The sequence below is a fragment of the Macadamia integrifolia genome, chromosome 2 (assembly GCF_013358625.1).
Source record: "Macadamia integrifolia cultivar HAES 741 chromosome 2, SCU_Mint_v3, whole genome shotgun sequence".
Lineage (NCBI taxonomy): Eukaryota > Viridiplantae > Streptophyta > Magnoliopsida > Proteales > Proteaceae > Macadamia > Macadamia integrifolia.
The window spans coordinates 25,208,144-25,231,647 of NC_056558.1; the positions used below are offsets into that span (position 1 = coordinate 25,208,144).

Consider the following 23,504-nt stretch of genomic DNA (forward strand, 5'->3'; position numbering starts at 1 on the left):
CTAGAAGGGACAAAAGAAACATCTTGTTCTTTCTTCAACAATTTCAAACCTAGATGAAGTTCTTATCATCTCTCTTAAGAAAAAAGAACGAATTGATCGTATAGGATTCTCAAGAAATTCTTCGATTTCTTCTAGAAGCAAATGATTTAAGAGATTTCTTCTGGAAGCGGATGGTTTAAGATAGCTTAACCGTCTGATACAACCTGTATCAGTATCATTATCCGTCGGAACCGATGCCAATCCTTACATTATATATATCCTTGCACCTAAACCCCTGTAGCCATTTTCTAAAATCTTCTTCTGATCATCAATATTGCAAAGTTTTGTTGAAGGATAACAGGAAGGGATATGGTCAACAAAGTCTCCAACAGAGGCAGGGAACTTGAGAGCATCAATTTAATCCCTTATACCAAGAAAACTATAAGCACTATAATGGTCAAAAAGAAAAAAGGCTAATATTCTCCACTCTTGACAGATCAGTCATTGTGACCAGACCAAAAAAAAAGAGGTCATTTTCCCTTTGATCTATTAAATATACAATTTTAGAGAAAAATATTCTCACGCCAACAATTTGGGGATCTTTTGCCACGTTCCTTCACATCCTTACCATGTGGGCTAGGAGCTTACAGGAGATTAGTAGCTAGACTGTTTCTTAGGACAGAATCAGATCAGGTCTCTAATAGACAAAAAAAAAAAAAAAACACAGAGCAATCCAGTGCATGAGACTCCCTAGGTCCCTCTGCTGAAGGGCCTAGGAGGGGCAAATGCATGGAGCCTTACCCCCACCCCCCTTGCTTCGCAGGAGAGACTGCTTCCGAGTTTTGAACCTATGACCAACATGTTGCAATAGTGCAACTTAGCCATTCTAATAGCAACAAGCAATCCACATAAACTTATACAGAAGAACCAGAAATATTTGAATAGAGGAGGGCTCTTCTTATTCATTCTAAAAGAATTATATGTACAATACAGTTCCTGTAAACCTTTTACAAAAACTACAACTCGCACCTTATTCTGTATATGTCACAAAGAGATCGGCAGCATAGCTTTGAGCTCCCACCTTATTATCTGAATGCCACATTAGAGCACATAACAATCAGGATCAACTTGCAACAAGAAATCTTTCAAGCCATACCTGACATACTCAATTTTTCTATATAATTCTTCTCTGAAGTAATCATATACTAAGTTAGGGAGGCATCATAAAAGGCTTCCAGCTACCCATTGAACATTGTTCCGAGCAGCCAGGCACCTCTTCAAAACCATTGAACATTGCAGTAACAGCTGCTGTCCCAGCATCCCTGGAGAAATAATGGTTCAAAAAAAGTCAGCATGTATTATTTCAACTTTCTTACAGATGAAAACCTACTTCTCACTTATCTTGGGTTCATCAAATACATTTACAGAAACATATCATAGATAAGTGTGGATGTCCAACTTATCCAAAGACCAACTTTCGTACCAACTTTCAAGCACACAATGAACAACTATTACATCATTACACAAAAAAAAATAAATAAATAAATAAATAAAAAGAAAAAGAAGAGAATAAATGAATATTCAAAATAACAAAAAAAAAAAAAAAAAAAAAGGGAGAGCGTTTCCAATGCCACCAGTTTGGGGGGGGGGACTCCCACTCCACATCAATTGGGGTGTGAGATTCTGTTTCGTCAATAGGGTGGCCCACATGGTCAGGGAGTAGAGAGAGCGTCAGGGATGTCTTTCGTACCAACTTTCAAGCACACAATGAACAACTATTACATCATTACACAAAATAAATAAATAAAAAGAAAAAGAAGAGAATAAATGAATATTCAAAATAACAAAAAAAAAAAAAAGGGAGAGCGTTTCCAATGCCACCAGTTGGGGGGGCGGGGGGACTCCCACTCCACACCAATTGGGGTGTGAGATTCTGTTTCGTCAATAGGGTGGCCCACATGGTCAGGGAGTAGAGAGAGCGACAGGGATGTGAAAGGGGGTGGGCAAGCATCTCCACACTGATGGCGTGGAATCTGATTTCCCATAAAAGAAAAGAACACGGGGACAAAAAAAATATATTAATAAAACAAAATAAGTTACGAAACTTGTATAACAACAATACATACTACTATTGAATAACAAACACCTTAATAATGAGAAGAATGAAGTGCATTACCCATTTACATCGAACATTAGTGCAGTGACTAATACAATGTGGTGTTACACACACCCTACTTAACTAAAGAGAAGAAACAATTTGTGCTTGACCTGTGCATGCCTATATTAAATTAAATAGAGTAATGTACTAAGAAATTACCCAAGCAGAGAAGCCCAGAAGATTGGTGATGTCAGATGCCACTGGTTGCAAGAAGAGTTATCACCAATACCCAGATCACTTTCAACGTTCTTCTGACATATCGGGGCTGACCACCAATAGAACAGCTGCTACCACTTTACTCCCCCTAGATCAACCATTACCAAAGAAGGTTGCTGCTGCATAGTAGAGCTGTTCTTCAAACAGCTTTGACACAACCATCCATCCCACATTTCATGCACTCTAACCAGAACCAAAGAAGGGTGCCACTGCAGAGTAGAGCTGTTCTTCCTCAAACGGCTTTGAGACATAACCATCCATCCCACATTTCATGTACTCTTCCTGTGTTGCTTGAATCACATCAGCTGTCATAGCAAGTATTGGAGTGTGCCAGTGCACCACATTCTCTAACATCCCAACTGATTCAACCTGTGATCTAATCTGTTCATTGACCTTGTTCTCCATAGAGCGAACTTCTCTTGTGGCCTCAAACCTGCGCACATATAACGGGGAAGAATAGTTAGCAAGAAAATTATAAAAGGAGGGGTTTAATTGCAACAACGTAGCCTGTGTTCAACAATTGATATCATCCAATTTAACTGCATTTCCATGGACTATCCTTATTTTCTGACCATATTGGAAAGTGAACTAAGTTGGATGGTTGGGGTCATACGATCAGGCCAACATGCACATCATTAGGATCACAACATAGCTATCCCGGATTTGCTCAAACATCCAAAACTCAAAGAACTAAAAACCAAAAAGACAATTAATTACCCATCCATCTCTGGCATCTGGAGATCCATAAAGCAAGCGTCAAACTTGTGAGGTGGCTGGAGCATCCCTAGGGCAGCCTTCCCACTCTCAACACATGTGACAATTGCTCCATACTTCTTTAGTGTACCTGCAGCCACCTTGCGGTTAACAGCATTGTCATCCACAACCAATATTTGCTTTCCATTTAGTAAGCTTCGAAGGCTTCTATCCCGTTGCCTCCAGTCCCCTATGCCAAGGGCTTGCTGAAAACTTTTGGTCATCAAACTTAAGCAGAGAGGTTTCTTAATTACACCATCAATAGTTGATTTGAACTGGTCAAGCTCAGTGGTGTTTGAAGAAGCGAGGAGCAATATTTTTGGACAATCTTCAGGGTGCCTGTCTCTCCCATTTTGTCTGAGTTCATTAATCAGACAAGGAAGTGCAAGACTTGTTTCCTTACTCCAAGCATCTTCTTCAACAAGAACCATGTCGAAATGTGTCATCAAACTGAGAAGAAGAAAATTAATGAAATAACCCAATTAGGTTCCAAAGCTTTCAACAAATCAAAATCAAACGTTATTTTTATTCCAAGACTGGATAACAATGTTTTCCATCAACACTACTAACAGAATGACATGCAAAATTCCATATCTTGGATTCCTCTCCACTTCCCTGGTGAAGTAGTCCGCAAGTTGGTTAAACTTTTCCAAGGATTTTCATTACATTGTGTGAAACTAAAAAGGCTTCATAACCAATTAAATTTTTTTTAAGTCAGTTTCAGGTCATCATGTGGACTAAGCCTTGAATCTCAAAAGGTTTCATCAGAAATTCATACCAATTCACCTTTTTCATATGGCAAAATTTTCTCTAGATGAGAATGCATAAAGGGATATCTCTTGCTGAGTACAGTGGCTCCACCATGTGGAGAGTGGATGTGTCCACTTCAAGTAATGGATAGATATAGCATCCCCTTGGATGGTCTACAAGTTAAATTTCGTGGCCAATTCCAAATATCTGACCCACCATTCCACCATTTAGAGATTTGTGTCCCCATGTATTTACAGCTGTCAAATCAGTTGAGGTTACAGAATAGATACAGGGCCATGTGGATTGTCCATCCGTGAAATCTAAAAGCCAAACTCAATGATATGACCAATTGTGGATTGAACCTTAATTTATCATCAGTCATCCAAATCTTAATGAAAATTGCCACATGGTGTAGTACTTTGTGGGCTGAGACTTATTACCATATTAAGGATGATATGGACAACTTGTCCACAAAATTTCAGCACAAACTAAGCTGCAACATAGGGCAAGGGCACAAGAGACATCCCTCTAGATGTGCACATTTAGAAAAACTCTGCCATTTTCTAACAAAAATGAAGTATGCCAAGCCTTAGATTTTCAAGGTTTTACTGGCATGACAGAGTGCTTGTGGAAGAGTTCCTTCTTGTTACTAGTTGGGGGTTTGGGTCCTCCCTCCTGGGAGAATATCTCATTCCACAAGATCCAAGGTCGACCAATGGGATACTAGAACATCTTGTAAAAGCAGGCTATTGAAGAAAACCAGTTGTATGGAGTAACTACACCCAACTTATGTTTGTTTTGTATTTTTTTAGCTGCTATGTTGAGACTAACTGCTAGCCATGCATATTTCTGTCTAGTTTATCACTAAATCATCTTAATAATCAATTATTCAGTTATTAGAAAGACAAAACTAACCCGGCATTGCAATTGTTCGATGTATAAGAAAACGCCGTTTTCAGACTGAAGGTAGTCTCCACTGATATTCCTAGTCTTTGGAGATGGTAACTTGTAATTTTGGCACGGATACTCCTCCCATCAACCACCAATGCTCGCAATCCCTGGAACTCTGTGACTGTAGACTTGAACTGATACCACTTCATATCAAGAGCATTCAATTGTCCTTTTGCCAAAGCTGCCGTAAATGTGAAGGTACTGCCAATCCCAGGTTCACTCACTACTCCAATCTCACCATGCATGAGCTCTACCAAACACTTGCTAATGCTCAAGCCAATACCAGTCCCACCATATGTACGAGAAGTGGAACTGTCGGCCTGCATAAAAGGCTGGAAGATGCGACTCTGTGCATCGTAAGGTATTCCCACACCTGTATCCTCAACTGTGACCAGTAACCTCATGATATCGCTAGCTTCTGTCCCGTTTAGTGATCTGAAATTCTCCCAGCTCTTCCACCTGTCCACCACTGGATACCCACTCAATGTATTATAAGATGTGTCTTTTCCATTCTGAACTATCTCCTTGTGTTCTTTCAGCACCTCATCCATATCTTCTGGCCGGTCCTCCCTCAGTTCATCAGTTAGATGGACTGTGACAAGTATATGCCCTCGCTCTGTGAACTGCATTTTAAACATTTTTAATAATTTAAGCAACTAGGCAAAAACAAGTGATTAATGCAAATAGTGAACTAGTAACAGATACATGGTTATCTATCTTAAAATAGTGATAGCCATCTAATTGGGTTGACCTCCCATTAAGTGGTCAAACATGTGGGGACTAATTACAGTGTCTTCCAATGTCTAAAGACCCTAGCATACAGGTAGGCCCACCATCTGGCCTTCAAAATGGGTGGTTAAACCCTTGTGATGATTTGGGTTGAGTGGGCGAACAGACCATCAATCACAGACAGTTGAACCATAGCCATCAGGTACGTTTATATTATGTTACATAATACAAGTATTTGAGCACTGGATAAACTATAACCACACTTTAAATCCAAATTTATTTGAACCACCTGACATAGCCAGTAGAACCAGTAACCTGGGACCAGCCTCGTTTATGGGTCTGAAAGTGCACTAGGATTCAGAAGATTGGTGTTTTCAAACTCCTCATAAATGTATAATATAATAGAATAATACCAAGTTCTACAATAGACAGTGAAGACATCTACCATGATGTGATCCCTACTAGGTCAACAAAGGACATGAAGCATAAGATATAGAGAATTTTCCAGAAACCAAATTCAACCAAAAATTATAGAATAATAAAAAAATTCTGCAATTATTACAAGGAAAACCACAACCATGTATCATCTTGAGATCAGATTTTACAATAAATTAAAATATAAATTTAATTTAATAGAGCTAATCTTTCTGATGACTAGAAATGTGACCCCACATTTTCCTAATTACACCTTATTCATAGTTTTCAGCAAAGATATACAAATATAGCCAGCTTAGTCAGTTTCCCCTGCCCCCCACAAAAAAGGACGACAGTCACTTGATCACCCCTTCGAATATAATTGACTTAGAAAACCTTCTAAAACTGCATTTTACCTGAACAGTGCACATATTGTTAAATATTAGCTAAAAATAAAAAATCCCATGGACAATGTTTTTAAAGACCACCAGACTGCGTTTGTTCAGGTGCACCACCCAGATTTGAAGTTGTTAACAGCAAAACTAGGGTAGAATGCTTGAATGACCACAGAGGTCAGTCAAGCCTTTCTTTATAATAGAGGTGCACAAAATAAGTAAAGCAAAATTACAAGTTTGCCACCCCCTCTAGCCAACTCTCATTAATTAGAGTCGATTAGAGGGGGAAAGCCCAGAAAATGCCCCCTGCAGCACCCTTAAGTACATATTCCAACAGAAGTTTGGACCACTAACTATTGTTCATTTATTTAAACAATTCAATAAGAGGTTGAAGCGCATAAGAGTCGAACCCTTCTACAACTAAAATGAGTTGTTTACCACTGTGCCAGTTACTTTCCTGTGTTAGAACTCTGACATAACTTAATATTTGATGCCTAAAATGACTCAAATTCATCACAAAAATGCGACAAACATGATTTGAACACAGTGTACTGTCATAATAACACCACGACACCACATGAACTTATGTGTTTACTTTACCTAATACACTATTAGGATATAGGTTACTAAGAGGATCATTCAGACTGTAGGACATCAGCCGAAAATGTAAGGTGGTCCAATGTCTCTCTGTTTTTTATAAGAAAATCTCATATAACCACCATAATCAAGTGAGGTCCTTCCCCCTCAACAGATTCGCCTGTAAAGTGAGCACGTGGTCAAAATAAAATGTAAGAAAAAATGTGCTGAAAGACTGAAACTAGTCAAGGGTAACATGTACGTAGCTACCTTTACCTGGTGGTTAACTGACAACAAGAATTGCATATGTATTATTAAAGAAAACAAGCAAAACTCTAGTTTACATATAATGCATGCACATCTAATTGTCGGATATTTCTTTACTGGGGGGTTGTTTCTTACTGCAAGTTAAATGCAACCAACCTTAATTGAGTTTCCAACTAGATTTGTGATTATCTGCCGGAAGCGTCCAGGATCCCCCATGACTATTTCAGGTACCCGACCAGAGATATAAACAGCAAACTTCACTCATCAAAAAAGTACACACAACCAAGTTTTTGTGAGACAATCAGAAGTATCTTGGAAAAAGAAGGTGGGGGGGTAGATAAATTGGTTTCTACCTCAATGCCTTTTTTATGTGCTTTGCCACAGGAAAGTGACAACACATTATCAAGTACAGCATGTAGATCAAATGAGACAGCCTCAAGCTCAAGCCTGCCCGATTCTATCTTAGCCTGGTCAAGGACCTCATTAATTAGAGATATTAGATCTTTCCCACTGGCATGAGCAGTCAGTGCATAATCCTGTTGAGTTTCATCAAGTTCGGTGTCCATCAACATCTGCAGCATACCTGAGATATGTATAGAAGTTTATTCATGTTAATAAGAGATCATGGGCTTGAACAAAACAGAAAAATAAAATAAAATAACTCAAAATTCAAACGCACCCAATACACCATTCATTGGAGTCCTGATCTCATGGGAAACGGTTGCTAGGAACTACAAAAGAGAAGATGACCTCAGTCTCTGAGGATCATGACAAAAGCAAACATAATGCATAGCAGTAATGAAATTAAAGTGAAAACAAGTAAGCATTGAAAATAAAGATTTGGAAAATATTAGTCTGAGGTTAAGTATGTATATTCTGAATCTCTGAAATCCAGTTTACCAAATAAGAAAAGGGAAAAATGTTGAAGCCAAAACATCATTTCCTCCCTAATTAGGAAGTACAGACTATTGTCAGAAACCAAGTGACAGCTAGTCAACTTAAAACAACTAGATAGAAGAGGAAACTCATCCTCTTTAGAATAAGAATAAGGAACCTGGGATTTTGCAACATCAGCAGCTTCAGCTTGAACTTTGAGCTTCATCATCTCATTATAATCATCCTCCACTTTTTCAATTCGGTTTATTGCTGCATAAAAGATATAGCCCACTAGCAATGTGATAACTAGTGCTCCAACTGATGATGTTATTGCCATCCAAGGTAGTGGAGGTTTCTCCTTGAATCTGTAATAAAAAATAAACAAGATCAATTTAGGCAATGCACTTGTCCTCTCAACATAGGACTTACTTGTTCCTCGCAACTCACCTGCAATGCATCTCATGTCTCCGTAATGGATCTCCAAAATCAACATTGCTAATATGCACCATCCCTACATTGGCCACGGTAGGACCATACATTTTTATGGGAGCAGTAACATTAGTTGTATCATATACATTGACAACAATTGTTTGTTTGCTGGCAAGCTGGTGGAGCAGCTTTTCCACTAATGATGGGACATCATAAGACGCACCCAAATACCTGTTTAAAAAGTAAATCCCAGTATAAAACTCCTATATTACATCTTCTTTCTTAAATTTGAAGTTCCTTCACAAGCATGAAGACTTCACACTTAAGCTGTTGATGACAATGCATAATGCTGAAACAACTTACCCCTCAGTTGCTTCAATACGTTGCCTAGGTGTAGCAGCTGGGGGGAGGTCAGTGTTATACACGGCAAATGTGAGAACCACACCAAGGTGATTGGATTTCAGCAGCTTGAAGGGAGAAGTCAAAACTCCTTTTCCAGAGGCCCTAGCTCGCAGTATGTTATCACGGTCTTCCTACACATCAGTCAGAGCCACTATCAGAGATCTAGATCATAAATAGCTAGTGATAAATGGTTAGAGTGTCTCTGTTTGAGTTTGAGAATCAGTTCTATAATAAAAGAAATTGAATATTGAAGCATAGACAATTAGTGTTCACATGTCATTCAGAAGATGACCTATTAAATTGACCCATAATTTGACTAGACTAAAAAGTAAGAATCATATGAATGGCTTGAATGCCCATCTGAATGTGAAAGGGATAGCACGATCAGTCGTTTTTCTCAATGATAATACTAGATAACTGTCTTTGAAAAGAAACTTCTAATATTTGCTTCTTAATGCAAGAGAGAAAATGTAGCAAGGGAACCATGCTGTGTCATTAAATCATCACATCACAGAACCAAAGATGAGCAGAACACAGAACATCAAGGGTGTAAGTGCATGTAGCATAAATAAATCACAGTTGCATACCATGTTTTAAGAAAGTATGGTAAACCCCCTCTATATGACCCATAACAAAGACTGGTCACAGGCTGAACAATGTTGAACTGTTGACCCTGACATTCTTTTCTACTCAAAATTCACATAAAAAATGAAAGAAAGAGAACTTCTGGTTCATCCTTCCGACCAAGATGGGTCAATGAAACCTTCATATTTTGAAAATACCTTTTTGTTAAAATTTGGTTACCACATCACCAGTGGCAGGCAGTGTTATCAATTCGGCCGAATAATTCACGAATTATTCGGCCGAACCGAATTTTTCCGAATTTTATCAAAAATTCGGACCGAATCCGAATTAAAAATAAAATTCTTTAAAATTCGCGATTTTTTCAAAAGTGAATATAAATCACGAATAATTCGGACCGAATCCGAATTAAACCGAATTATTCGGTCCATTTAAACATTATTTTAAAAAAAAAACCAAAAAATAAAAATAAAAATAAAAAACAATTAAAAAAAAAAAAACCCAATAAGCTTTTTTGACCGAATCCTTAAATTAATCAACCGAATAATTCTCCGCCCGAATAATTCCCGAATCCGAATTTGCTAACTATGGTGGCAGGTCAAAAGGGTATTAAATTATGGTTTTACATCTCAAGGTAATATATATAACTGTGGCAAGATACAGGATAGTTTTGGTTCCCCCAACCCCCTTCAATCAGATAATTGTCTAATCCAACTTCTTTTATGGATTCTTTGCCATAGGTTAGGAATTAGAACCAACAGAAAACAATGACATAAGGTAAGTGGTTATCAGTATTGATTCTGCCACTTTTCGTAGTAGTAGATATTCCTAGGCACGAGCCATAAAATACTTGTGCCCTAAACCCTGGGTGCTTTCAGGTACTGGATATGGATTTCGTATGATGTACCATCTGATTATGACCTTTAAAACCTGCAAATGCAGAGAATATACGCATAACCAAGGCTGATCACCTTTGAGATTTCTGAATCCAAGAATGACCCAAACAGAAGACACTAGACCTTCTAACCAATTATGATATTTCCTCCAGTACTTTTAATGATGTAGTCACAATTCTTTCAAACAATCATATAGATTGATAGAACAGCTTGACATTTTTGGTCAGGAAAATGTGTCGAGTCTGACCGAGATGAAAGCAACCTCCCGTACATAAATCATGACTAAATATGCTTTCAAGATCCTTTATCTACATCTAGGGTTGGCAAAAATCAACCAAACCAATCCACCAAATCAATGGGAGAGTCATGGATAGGTTCCAGGACCCATTAGGGTTTCCAATAGTACGTTGATTTGATCTCTCTTCTCCTGACCTGCAAACCCTAAAAGGTTGCCTTCTCTGCTTTCTTTTCATTCTCAAGTTTATAAAAACTAGATTAAAAATAAAGAAGATATTGAAGATGATTAAGAAGGCTTTAAAAGTTATCTCAGCTTGGGTGCTTAAGCTGGATATGAATTGTCTTGGCTCCAGCACAATTCGTGTCATTGATAATAGTGAGCAGTGAAGCAGCAGAGGAGCTGCAGAAGTTGTAAGACACATTCAAATAGCATAAACATAGCAAACAGAATAAGAGGCAAAAGGCCAAAGAGCTTGAGAAGGAGAAATCTGAAACTGATCTTGAAGAGAAGAAGAAATCGATATCAAAGGGAAAAATCCAAATCCCTGATTTGGAGGAGAACCACTTATCCAGGCTAGAGAAGTTAACTGAGATCCAAGAGAAAAGGTTAGGGTTCCATACTTTGGCACTGATATATTTATACACTTCTGTCAAGTCCTCTGATTTTTGCTTGGGTTTATACCTGAGTCCACTTACAGAAGAATCATATTAGATGGAATACATTTCAATGTGAGATAGAGATCATTTCTCCTCAGTTTATTTTGACACACAACCCCCCTCCCCTTTTTTGGGCACAGAGAAAATGAATGAAAAACTACAGTTGAATCTAGATAAAAGGTGATGAATTGAACAAACCAAGTAAACACATCCTGTCATCATTGTGTTTTTTTGCTTGTGGTATACCATATGCAATTTCTTCACCATTGTTTGGGTTTTTATTTTTTTTTCTTTAATCACTTCTTTTGATTGTGATTCTCTTCTTCGTTCTTTATCCTTTTTTTGGGGGGGGGGGTGTGGAGGGGTGGGGGTGAGAGTGCCTCTGCTGCAAGCAAGAGATTGCAGAGCAGTGTTGGACATTTGGACTGAATTGGTGAGAATCAGATGTTGACTGCAGTCATCTGGTAAGAGATATCCTATGATTAGCAGTTTCATCTTGAAATTTTCCAAATAAATTAAAGTCTCTTTTTAGATTCTCCGAGATGGAATTGCAACCTGCATGTGTAGACCTTTTCAGGCAATCAAGTATTTTTGAATTGGATGGTGTTGAACTAAAAAGAGATCCAAGGAACAGAAAGTATTTATTAAACGAAATCCAAGTAACAGAAACTCCTCCCTACACTGAGTTTACAAGACATGGGTTATTATTTTTTTTTTTTAACAAGACATGGAGTTGAAGTGTTGAACTGGGTCCAAAGTTCCAAACCAGTCCACTCGGACTCACTTTGGGTTAATTTGATCGGGTCAGACATGGTCCAAGAGGGTTGTGTCATTTTGACCTGCCAAACTTATCCAACTATGGGTCTGGTGTAACAAGTGATAACATAAGAATAGGTCAGCCCACACTATGTGAAAATATTATAATCATAATTTTATTAAAATGTGTATACTTTTCAATTAAATGGATCAGATGGGTGAGTTGGGTGCCTTCTTTTAATGGGCCAGAGTCACCCAACCCAGCCAATTGCCAACCTACCCACATCTAAATACTCTAGCTCTGAAATTACCAATAAATTTAAAAGCAAATGCTATGCAACTCCATATAGTAAATAAATAACTAATTAATATATATATATATATACACGGATAGAAGAATCACCATAGAGAAAGCAAACATCTCTCAAATTACCAATAAATTTAAAAGCAAATGCTATGCAACTCCATATAGTAAATAAATAATTAATTAATATATATATATACACGGATAGAAGAATCACCATAGAGAAAGCAAACATACCTTCCCAGACATCATATCTATAGAAATGATATGGGAGACTGTTTCTTGGGAGAAAATAACTGGTGCATATTCATCTTGAATGGGAGATGGGTCCAGCTTCGCAGGGATGTAATCTTCAACTGGTGACTGATCCACTATCTCCATTTTCTTTATCGTCCATCCATGTTGCTTCTCAAACTGCTCCCTTTCTGAATGCAGTACTTTCAAAGCATAGGCAACACCACTAGTGAGTGGCCTTTCAAAAGCTGTTCTCTCTGCATATTCGGCAAATGTTTTCTGTAGAAACAAGAAATTATCATTATTGACAATGCTGGATATCAGATTTTGACTGACGTCCAAACCTATCGAACATTACATACACAATTTGCATCATAAATCAGAAAATTCTTCCATGTCGGCCAAACAAGATTTCCAGTAATTTGAATCACAATATTGAACCTAAATTTCTGGCCTCTGCTTCCATACAGAGTTTACCATTTTCCTTTACAGTGATGCAAGAAAAGAATGTGATCAATAAAATGGACAAGATTTTCAGACCAAGTTGATTTTGACCTTGAGAATTTCCTAAATGGGACCCATTGGATGGTAAAGCCAACTTTCTGTTCTGACTTAAGAGCAGCCAATTAGGGTGTATCATAACAAAGCACTGTTGCAGCTCAACTGATATATGGAGACAGATACATCTAAGCAGTAGAAACTTCTTTTTTTTTGTGGGGTTTTCTTTTTTTTTTCTTTTCTTTTCTTTTTTTTTTGTTGGAGGGGTGGTGGGTGGTATTGTTAAAAGACTCAAAACCATAGACTGTGTCATGTAGACAGGTACTGTAAATTAGAAGAAGAACTGAACAAGCATGTGACAAGTTAAGAGTATACTGGAAAAATTAGATGTGTGCATGCATGAATGCTTCCAAGAGAGAGAGAGAGAGAAGATCCAGCCATTTCATCATCAAAAAAGCAACTTCTGAGTTCTGAATGCCTGTTATAAATCTGAATCAAGGACAAAATAGACAAAACTTACCTGGTCAATAGCAGAAGGTTTTTTCCCATGATGAAAAGTCGAAACAAGAATGGCCAAGGCATGGACATGGTTCATGCTCACATTGAACTGATCTTGCAACATGCGAGCTCGCTCATCACACATGTTGGCAAGTGTCTCTCTCCTCCTTAAAACAACATTCTTGCTCATGGACCAAAGTAACCAGATCGATAAGGCAATCCCACCCAAGACCAACATATATAGGAGCTTTCTCATCCACATTGCACTAACCTTGGAAGAGCCCTGGGAGTGTGGTTGCTGCTTCTGCCACTGATACAGGTTAACCTGTGGCTGCAGCTGAACCTCCTTCTGCATTGGACTCCAGAATCTTCCACAAAAATCAGAGATCCTACAACCTGCAATTATTCCAACCATAACCCACCAACATATCTTGATCAAACAGATAATCAGTCTGCTGCAATTTTCTTCACACTTCCAGTGATGCACCTTCATTTGCAAGATGTCCTGATTAAAATCAAAACAGCCAAATTAACTCTCCTTTCAATCTTTATAATCAACTGGAGACCATAGATTGTACCAAAAAATTTAAAAGTTTGTTCTCCTTCATATTCTCCATTAACATAGGGAAAGGGACCCCCCACACACACACCCCAAAAAAAGTGCTGATTATTAGACATACAGGAATATGCAATTCATGGAAAAACCCAGGACATGAATAAATCTCCAGATCCAACTTCACAATTGCATTAAGTCTGTTCACATGCAAAGTATGTTTGACCTTTGATAGATGGTTTTTCCTTTATCTCAAAGAGATTATTTACAGATTTGAAAGGAATAAGCAGTATGTTTTTATGTTAGTCAAAATGTTATAAGAAGAGTATCACCCAACCATATAATTGTTGTCCCCTGATACGTAATTGCACTTTCACTTGTGTATTTAGTAATAGAAATCAGTTGCTACACAAACCATTCTCAACGAACTCTCTCCCCCACCCCCACCCCCACCCCACCTTACCTTCTCTCTCTTGTACAAGTACACATGGACTTAATTTTCTCATCAACAAAAATGATTCTTATTTTTTATCCATGCATGGAAAAAAATAAATACGATAGACCATAACCTACATAAATCATTTTGATCTTAGATAGATACATAATCTGACCACATACACCTGCAGCATCAAGAATTCTTGGTGTGTATGCAGGAATGGAAGACTCCATCCACTGAGCCTTTTAAAGAATTACATCAGCAGAAGAGCACACGTCAGTATAGGGTTTGGCTATAGGAAGGCAAATATGAAGCAATCATGGACAGTATAACTCTAAGACTAGTTTAATGCTGAGATTTGATCAGATCTCCCGAAACCCCCACCAAGGAAAGAAGACTTAAAGAAGCTCGCATAAAAAAGCAATTATAGCGCATAATTATGGAAATGACTACAGAAAATATGAACACAGATGGTCTCCTTTTCGAACCTCTCATCCAGAAAAGAAGAATCCAAGCATAATGTACCATGTTGGCAGAGAATCATTAGAAAGCGTAATGCACAATGGGAAGGAAAAAATTCCAACATAGAAATGGGAAAACCTAACTAAAATACAGAAGATGCATCTACAAGAATTTAGGTTACCTTTCCACTGGGCGAAAGAGAAGATTTGGCTTGCTCAGATGAAATAACCAGTCCAGGTTCATTCCCCAAAGATGGTAGTTCAAGCTTCTTAGGAATGTACTCATCTCTAACTGCACATTGGTTCTCTGCTTCTACATTATCTATCATATCCACACAGCCCTTCAACCCTCTCATTCTCTGAACATACTTTCAGAGTATAGACAATAGTATTACTTAGTGGCAAATCAAAACTCTGTTCTCCCATACATTTGAAGGTTGATTTCAATGAGGAAGAGCATTGCTGGGAGTCAGCATAGATGACAAAGGGGCAAACATGTTAGGTTTGGTTTAACCTATCCAAAGCATTCATTTTGACCTTACTCATACTTGTTTCCATACACAGAAATGGAAACCATAAATATTTTGCTATCATTTTTCTTTTTCAGGTTGAGTTTGACTGTAAACTCATGACCTCAAGAGGCTGTTACAAAATGCCCCATACTACTGGCCGCAGGTATGAGGGATTAACCTTGCTGTTTCATATGCATCCGGATCAGCACATCGACATAGGATTAACCTTAATAGTCAATGAGGGAAAAAGCATCTGTAGTTGTCTTTAGCAAAACACCCCTCATATACTTTCTCTTTCTGTGAATGGCACCGTAGGGGGTCAGTTTATGTACTAGATATTGCCTCATGTTTTAACTTGGTTTATCTAAAGTCCACTGTGCTATTCTGAAAGGGAAGCAGTTCTATAAAACATTAAAAAAAAATCCCAAACTAGACTTGGCATAGACGAATGACCATGCAAGTATGGAACATGCAAAGAAATGCCATACGATCAGCATCCTTCATAACGGTTTCAAGAAGAAGAGTAACCATCATAATACGAGTGGATTAGTTTATGACTCCCACAAATCTTCAAGATTCCTTTGCGTAGACAAACTAAGAGGAGAAGATGGCAAGAGAATCATTTAATCTATAGTACAAAGGATCCACATTTGGTGGACAAGTTTAGATGCTTTAGATGGTTTTAGTGTATCAATATTTCATTTACTCTCTTTTTTTCTCACATACAAACACAGAAGGGGGAGGGAGAAGTACCTAAGACCTAACCAATTGATGACAGGTTCAAGAACCACATGACCTTTCATGTCAGTATTTTAAAATAACTAAGAATTAGTTACCTACAATTCTCACAAATCAGCTATGAGTAGGACTTGCAATGGACCATGTGAAATGGGTTCACCCTCCACTTTTTACCCCTTGTTGATTAGGGGTTAAGTACAAGTTAATCAAGGTCTGCTCTGCTTTGCTCTCCCATTCTCAAGGGACAAAGCCCCAGGTTAGCTAGATACAACTGCTTCCATGGGAAGGAATCAAAACTAATTTAAAGCTTAAGATGTATAACAACTTCTATTCCTTTTAATTCTTTATTGTTACCCTGCAAACTAGGATTGGTCAGGTTTAGACTCTATTGGATCAGCTCCACAGTGATCCCAACCAAATTCCCTCCTTATCCACATAGGCAATAATACCAAGAGAAAAAAAGCTCTCTTTTACCCAATACAAATCCTTCTTGCTTGTGGTAGAATCCTAGTACATGACTATTGCAATTCTAGGAAAAATTAAAATGTTGTTCAAATTTCCAGGCTCTCCGTTTGGGAGTTGTATAAAAGAAGAATTCAGCCTGCTAACTTAGTTCCATCAGTGAGCAAGGAGAATATGCTTCTGGGTTTGAAACCCATCTTTCACCCGCTAACCTGGCATCTAACTAATCAACCATCTTCCCAATCAGAAGTGGAGCAAGTGGTTTTCATTTTTATTTTTTTTTTGGGGTGTGGGGGGGTTTGGGGGTTGGTTGTTGAGCTTTTCCTACCCTTTCACCACTTTTCATCCTAGCTTTTTTTCCATAACTAATGCTAAATCAAAGAATTGCTTGAGTAACGATCATGCATAAAACAAGAGATATTCGAACTTTTAACAAGGCAGCTAGCCTGATTTTAACCATATGGAGGGTTCACATAGCCTACCCTTTGAATTTGCCACCAGATTTATGGCCACCATATGTGACTTCTCCCTTGCATTTTCAGTCTAATTTTTTTTTTTTTCAAAAACATCAACTTTTTTCAAAGATCTTCTTAATTTTTCAAAGATCTTCTTAATTTCCCATGTGGCGAACTCTACTTAGGCCAAAATTTGACATGATTGTAAGAGGTCAGAGCCTTCATGTTTAGAGTCATGATTGATAGACCCAAGGTCATATCACATGCCCATAGGGCCCAATCATAAATCACTTGTGTGGATTTTTCCTATTGGGGAAATTGATAAATAGTGACAATTTACACCAGGATCATGGATGCGGAGCAATTGAAGTAAAAATTTGATCCAATAATCTTGCATAAAGGTATGCAACCCTTGAAGAGGTGTAATCTATTCCATAATTTTCTGCTAATATGATTCCAAAATAATGGCCTTCAGCCAGGGCTTAGAGCCTCCATTGCAAACCTGGGATTACTTCATCATGTAAATCAAATGAGTGTGCCTTTATTTTTTTCTTTTTGGTAGTGGGGGTGAAGGTCAGGGAGGAGCTAATGACAATAACTAAGTTTAATGACTTCACATATAAAAATACAGTTACCCCTCCATGTCCTACTTTTGTTGGGTCCTCAAAGGGTGGATTGTGTAGGTCCTAACCTTCAACATCTTTGCACGAGGAAGCCCCCTCAGACTCGAACTGACATTTCACACCAGGAACCCCGGCTTTTACCATCAGCCCCTATATACATATATCACATATTATATATTGAAGAGTGAAGTGCCAATTATGACTGTCGGGTATCTAGGAAATGATCTAGATTAGCCGCATGTCAAACTTCAGCCTCAAATTCTATCACTTACCCTACAATTTATGTTCCTGCACCCTTATGATGGTCCTGGATTTCTCAATGCTTTATTTTTCCATTTGGCCAACTCATATGAGACTGAAACCTGAAATGTGAGCAGAGACCTTAGAGTTTAATTGTCCATAAAATTTCAGCTCCATCTGAGCTGCCACGTGGCAGAACTAGGCCCCACCAACCAATTTTGCTTGTGGGTTTTCAACTATAAACCACTCTGTTATATTATATGTAAAAAAGAAATATTTCGAACATATCATACACATCAACTTCGTAGACATATGTTGCCCTTGGGTCCTCCAATATACCCACCACCCACCCTGCGCCTAGATATAAGAATAAAAAGAGAATGGAAGAACTTATTTATATCATATATAAGATATATTTTGCCCTTAGGTCCTCCAATATACCAACCCCATGCGCCTTAAAAAAAAAAAAAAACAGAATTAAAAGAGGATGTCAGAACTTAAAGTTGCTTACATCTCTTAGCCTATAGTTGGTTTTTATTGGTCTTCCCTCACCAAATGAGTGATACGAACCTCAATATTCACTCATAACCATTAAATTTTTAATGGCATTTATTTTAAAATGGTTTTAATAACCAGTTTTTTGTTTGTAGTTGTATGTCATATAATATGGTTTGACAAAACATAACCATTTTTGTCTTCCAAAGCCCTGGCATCAAAGCACTTTCTAAGGGAAAAAAGACGCAAAGTGGGATCGGGGCATGGGGGAATAAGACAATGGATTTTTACAGTAATCTCATGAAGAGACTCAATCCAGAGCTTCATATCGCCCAGGAAGAATTGCAATGAGAAAGGCAAAACCAGGTGAAAACCCAGCAATATGGCAACGAAAATGTATCAAGAAAGGTTTTCACTTCCAAAAAGAAGAACGAACTCAACATAAATACAGAAATAAAGAGTTGCGTTGTCGGGATATAATCAGTTATAATCCTTTCGTTCAAATTTTCTCCCACCACCCATTTTGCAACAGTCTTCAAACACAGTCAAATTCCTACAGGTAAAAACGAAAAAAGAAATGAAATTTTCAGCATTTGAGAGCTCAATTCAGTTGATGTGTACGGATTTCCAGATTTGGACCCAGTCCAGCAAAAAAGGGAATAAACAAAGGAAATGAATACTAACCGCCATTATCTATAATTTGTTGTTTTCTTTTATCTTATAATTAATAAGAACAATCATAAAATAGTAATTAATCGAAAGCTATAGGTCCTCGAGCTACTAAGCAAACCCAGACTATTACTAAAATTCTGGGTATGGGGGGAGAGAGCAAGAATGAACAACGACAAGGGAACTAAGCATTCAGTACCTGATCAGACTTGGAGAATAAAGAAGCCAAAGCTTGAAGCTGATTCTTGCTGACATTGAATTTCTCTTTCAATATTCGAGCTTGTTCTTCCCACAAGCTTGAAATTTCCTCTTTCCTTGAGCCGGCATCATCTCTCTTTTCAGACAAAACCCATAAAGACACGATAATAATACCCAAAACTAAGAAAAATAGAAGCAGCTTCATCCACCACTTCCAACCACCAGTAAAGCCTCTCACCTTCTTCGGTTTTGCATTGTCTGATGGCAATCTGACTTTAAATCCAGAAAGCTTGCAATTCAAAGCCATCTAGTGGAAACCCACCGACATATTTTCACGAAAACCCTTGGAAGTTTGAGTACAACCCCAGAAATTGGCAAAAGGCTCATCGAAACCTATCGTTTTAGAAACCCAGAAGAAAATCTGAACAAGAAGCAAAAGATTTCATAAATCAACTGGATCATTCAGCCAGCCCAGACGAAAATCTTTGATCAGATACGAGAGTACAAAGCATTTCAAGCTTCCCTTGAGATTTCTTGTAAACTCCTCAGTCTCTCTCTCTCTCTCTCTCTCTCTCTCTCTCATTAAAAAGAAAATTCACAAAAAAACTACACCTCCTGCCATTGACAAAGCACACTCAAGAGGAATCCTGACAGAGAAACAAAAATGGGGGATGGAACATAGTTGGTAGTTTGAGCAGCCTTGGTAAGAGTTGGTAATCCAATAGAGGAAGAGAAAAATCGATTCTCTTACTGCATTTGTCCGTTCTTGATTCTTTCTTCTCCTCTCCTTCTATGCAGAGCCGGAAAACACATCAATATCACCCTTTTTATAGAAAAAGCAGAAATTTGTTGAAACCCAATTGGTTTTCCAGCAAACCCAACTGGAATCAATGATCGGGTTAATATAAAAGGAGATGGCTTTGCTCTTTGCTCTCTCTCTCTCTCTCTCTCTCTCTCTCTCTATGTGGGTTTGTTTGTTATGGGCTTGGGGGGGAGTGTTTGTCACGGAGGTTGGCTACATTATTATCTCATCATGTGGTGGGGGAAGGTTAGGGAAAAGCAAACAAAAACGAGAATTAAAAGCAAGGAGAAAAGAAGAAAGGGGAAGAAAATATCTGGGATTCGTTTAAAATTTTTTGAGTGGTTTCTTCTTCTCCCCTATTTCGTCCTCTTCTACTTACGTCTTTTGCTTTCCGGTACTTTGAAAGAGACTGCTCCGTTCAACTCCGTTTAAATATGGCAGAGCCAATAGCTCTGCTTATACGGAGACAGGAAATGAGGAATTAATCTAATCAAAAAGAGAGCAAGAGAGAGAGAGAGCAAGAGAGAGTCTGGTAAAGTAATAAAAGGGTTGTCTACTGTCGTGGGAGACTATTCACTTCTTCCCAGTTCAGTACTAAGGAAAAATCCAGAAATCAGAAACCTCAGAAGCCATTGAAGAGGTGAAAGGTGGGGGCGGGGGCGGGGGTGGGGGAGGGGTCTCAGGGTGGGTATTATCCTCTTACTTCAATCCTTAATGACTCAAAGTCATTTTAATATTACTGTACAAATTTTGGGTTCCTCAAAAGATCGCCGTTTTAATCGCTGCACCCGATGACCCGACCTGTTCTTTTGTTAGTTGGATTTGGATCTTCCCCAATGGCTCTCTTTCAATCTCCCCCTCCCTCAGAATTAGACGCAGATACGCAATCTAGTACCTGAAAACACACAAGTCTACAACATGTTTCTGATACCACTCGTTACATACCTTGCCTCCATTCACCTGAAGGCTGATGACATTGACACACACGTGTCCAAATAATATTTATCTCTGAAGTAGCCATAATCATCATAGGGTGTTGATTTCTAACCTGAATCGGTCAGATTGGTTCAGTTCGAAGAAGATTTTTGTTGGTTTTATTTCAATTTGAGATTTTATGAATTAATAGAAAAAAAATTGAAACTAAATTGAATTGACGAAATTCATAATCAAATTATGCAAAAAAGGGTTTTCTTTTATATCACCGTGCTTAATGAAATAAAATGTTTCAATATTTGTCACATGACAGTATATGGGTTAATATATATGATAGTTATACTTAGAAAAATCATAATGGAACCCAAATTAAACTAAATTTATCAAAATCTGAAATCAGCCCGAATACAGCCCGATAAAATCCCATTGAATCAACTTGATAAAAGAGTGAACCGGATCGAAATCAAATTTTGGCTTAATGGTATGGTTTCAATTTGGCCCATTATCAACCCAAAGCTAAACTACAGACTAAAACTGAACTGAACCGGTTAGCCCACCAATTAAAAATTGAGATAGACCGATCATTTACTAATTGATTGCTCTCAATCCAAACTTATTAATTTGACAAGATTATGACCCAATGTATAAATCCGCCCCGAAACCCAATCAAGTAACCTAATCCTTCACCAAAATAATTGTAAGAAAAGAAAGGCTTAATCGATCATTTAAGGACTAATTATGATCGATTAGCTGAAACCAATTAAAAACCAATAATGGACCGACCAATGGATAAGTGATTTTGGCTTAGGCTTTAAGGGCCGATTATACTATGAGTCTGATTTTTTGCTTTTCTATCCATAAAATCATCATTAGAGAGTTAAAGGTCTCTCACTAAGGTTAATGGGTTCGGCTACATCATGGTTTGAGGAATAGATCAGATAGGATTGGAATCCATCTTGATCGATCCTGATTCTTGGTCGATACCATAACGGTGGATCAATATGAGCAAAAGGCAAAATAGTCTAAAAATAGTGTTTTAATTGAAAATAAGGATACTTTTATCTGATCCTCGTCAATCTGGATCAATATTGACCTTGACCGATCCCATTTAAATTCTGAAGCCTTAGCTACATAGATGCATCCAAGGACAAATAAGAGAAAAATGTTAAAAAAAGAAAAGAAGCATAGGACAAAAACTATAACGAAATAGAACACAGCATGACGGGGTTTGCTATATGAATCTTAACCATAGATTTAGGTATTGGTATTGGATCGGATTGAATCAGTGTGTATCTGTCACTTTTGCCTCTTGTTTTTCGAAAAAAATATACAATTTTCTTATTATTTTACCCTTGAAATGATCCAGATAATCGATCTGGATCAAGTAGATATGATTGATACGATGTCAATACTTGAAATCAAGATTCTAACCCCCTAATTCATTCTATTCGAGGTTGTATTTGAGATAAGACTTAATTTAAATGTATCTTTCTTCACAACTTTCCCTATGATCATGAAGCCAAAACACTAAAGCCATGGAGCTGGCCTGGTTAGGCTGGTGGGGTCTGAGCTAGTGACAGAGAATCACCTCTTGAGTCCATTATCAGGTCACCCTAACACTAACAGCCGCTTTCAACCATACAATAATATAATTTGAACAAGTGGTGGGACCGCTGGTCATGTTGAATGTCCTCTCTTACTGCCTTCTAGTGAGAGCCAGGTTGGCGTTTTGACCCCTCTTTTTACCTTTCTTGCAACTCTAACAAACTCTTCAAGGATTTGATTCTCAAAAGAAATTTTCCATTTTCGTATAAAAAACATAACACAGACGAGACTCTCATTAATTGTTTGATATTTTATGTTAGGACCTATATACATATTTATATAGAGTTATTTTTCATCTTTGTTTCGATTCCTCTATCAACACGGTCAACTCTATTCGTTAGAATAGCCTCCTTTGAGTATTTGCATGTATTCTGTTTTTTTGCTTTCCAAATCCTTCTTCTGTTTTCTGAAAATAGGATTTGAACAACCAAAAATATAAATAACTCTAAAACAATTTCATTTATCTTCCCCTAATTTTCCTTGTAATTAGATGCATACTATATAAACACTATTAAGCTTTCATGACCAAGTTTTCTTGTTCATTCCAAGTTTAATATTTAGAAAACGATTTTCCACAATGCCTAAGTTCTAATTCAGGCATATGGAGCCTTGAGTTACGGACTCATAATAGGGGGTTTTGAGAAGATAGAGAGGGGGTGTTGGTGGAGTCCTCCATTTTGTGTCTTTGCGAGTGGATTTATCACACATAGGTGTCATGCGAATCTTTTACCCTTTTATTTAGTACCAAATAAAATAAATTATATA

The 23,504-nt window shown here is 37.8% G+C and overlaps 1 protein-coding gene across 2 annotated transcripts; it reads right to left on the bottom strand.

Annotated features, from left to right (window-relative positions):
• Positions 1 to 913: 913 nt before the first annotated feature.
• On the bottom strand, positions 914 to 20,466 carry LOC122057604 (histidine kinase 2). 2 transcript variants are annotated; one of them, XM_042619770.1, is made up of 14 exons: positions 19,401 to 19,526; positions 15,190 to 15,469; positions 13,580 to 14,062; positions 12,565 to 12,840; positions 8,857 to 9,026; positions 8,512 to 8,724; positions 8,243 to 8,429; positions 7,868 to 7,919; positions 7,542 to 7,771; positions 7,345 to 7,443; positions 4,772 to 5,430; positions 3,071 to 3,556; positions 2,297 to 2,786; positions 914 to 1,301 (listed from the first exon to the last, which is right to left on the bottom strand). In XM_042619770.1, the coding sequence occupies exons 2-13, from the start codon at positions 15,361 to 15,363 to the stop codon at positions 2,537 to 2,539; spliced, it is 3,279 nt and encodes a 1,092-aa protein (XP_042475704.1). In that variant the 5' UTR covers positions 15,364 to 15,469; positions 19,401 to 19,526; the 3' UTR covers positions 914 to 1,301; positions 2,297 to 2,536. The 2 variants fall into 2 exon arrangements, with proteins under 2 accessions (XP_042475704.1, XP_042475696.1); XM_042619762.1 differs by lacking the exon at positions 15,190 to 15,469 and having other exon boundaries at positions 19,401 to 20,466.
• Positions 20,467 to 23,504: the final 3,038 nt, after the last annotated feature.

Bases quoted from the DNA above. Each gene is read 5' to 3' on its own strand.
- LOC122057604 (XM_042619762.1), bottom strand. From the start codon at position 19,706: ATGGCTTTGAATTGCAAGCTTTCTGGATTTAAAGTCAGATTGCCATCA. The intron at 14,063-19,400 runs GTACTGAATGCT...GATTTTAATCAG, and splicing joins TATTCTCCAAGTCTGATCAG to GACATCTTGCAAATGAAGGT. The intron at 8,430-8,511 runs GTGAGTTGCGAG...TTTTTATTACAG, and splicing joins AGACATGAGATGCATTGCAG to ATTCAAGGAGAAACCTCCAC.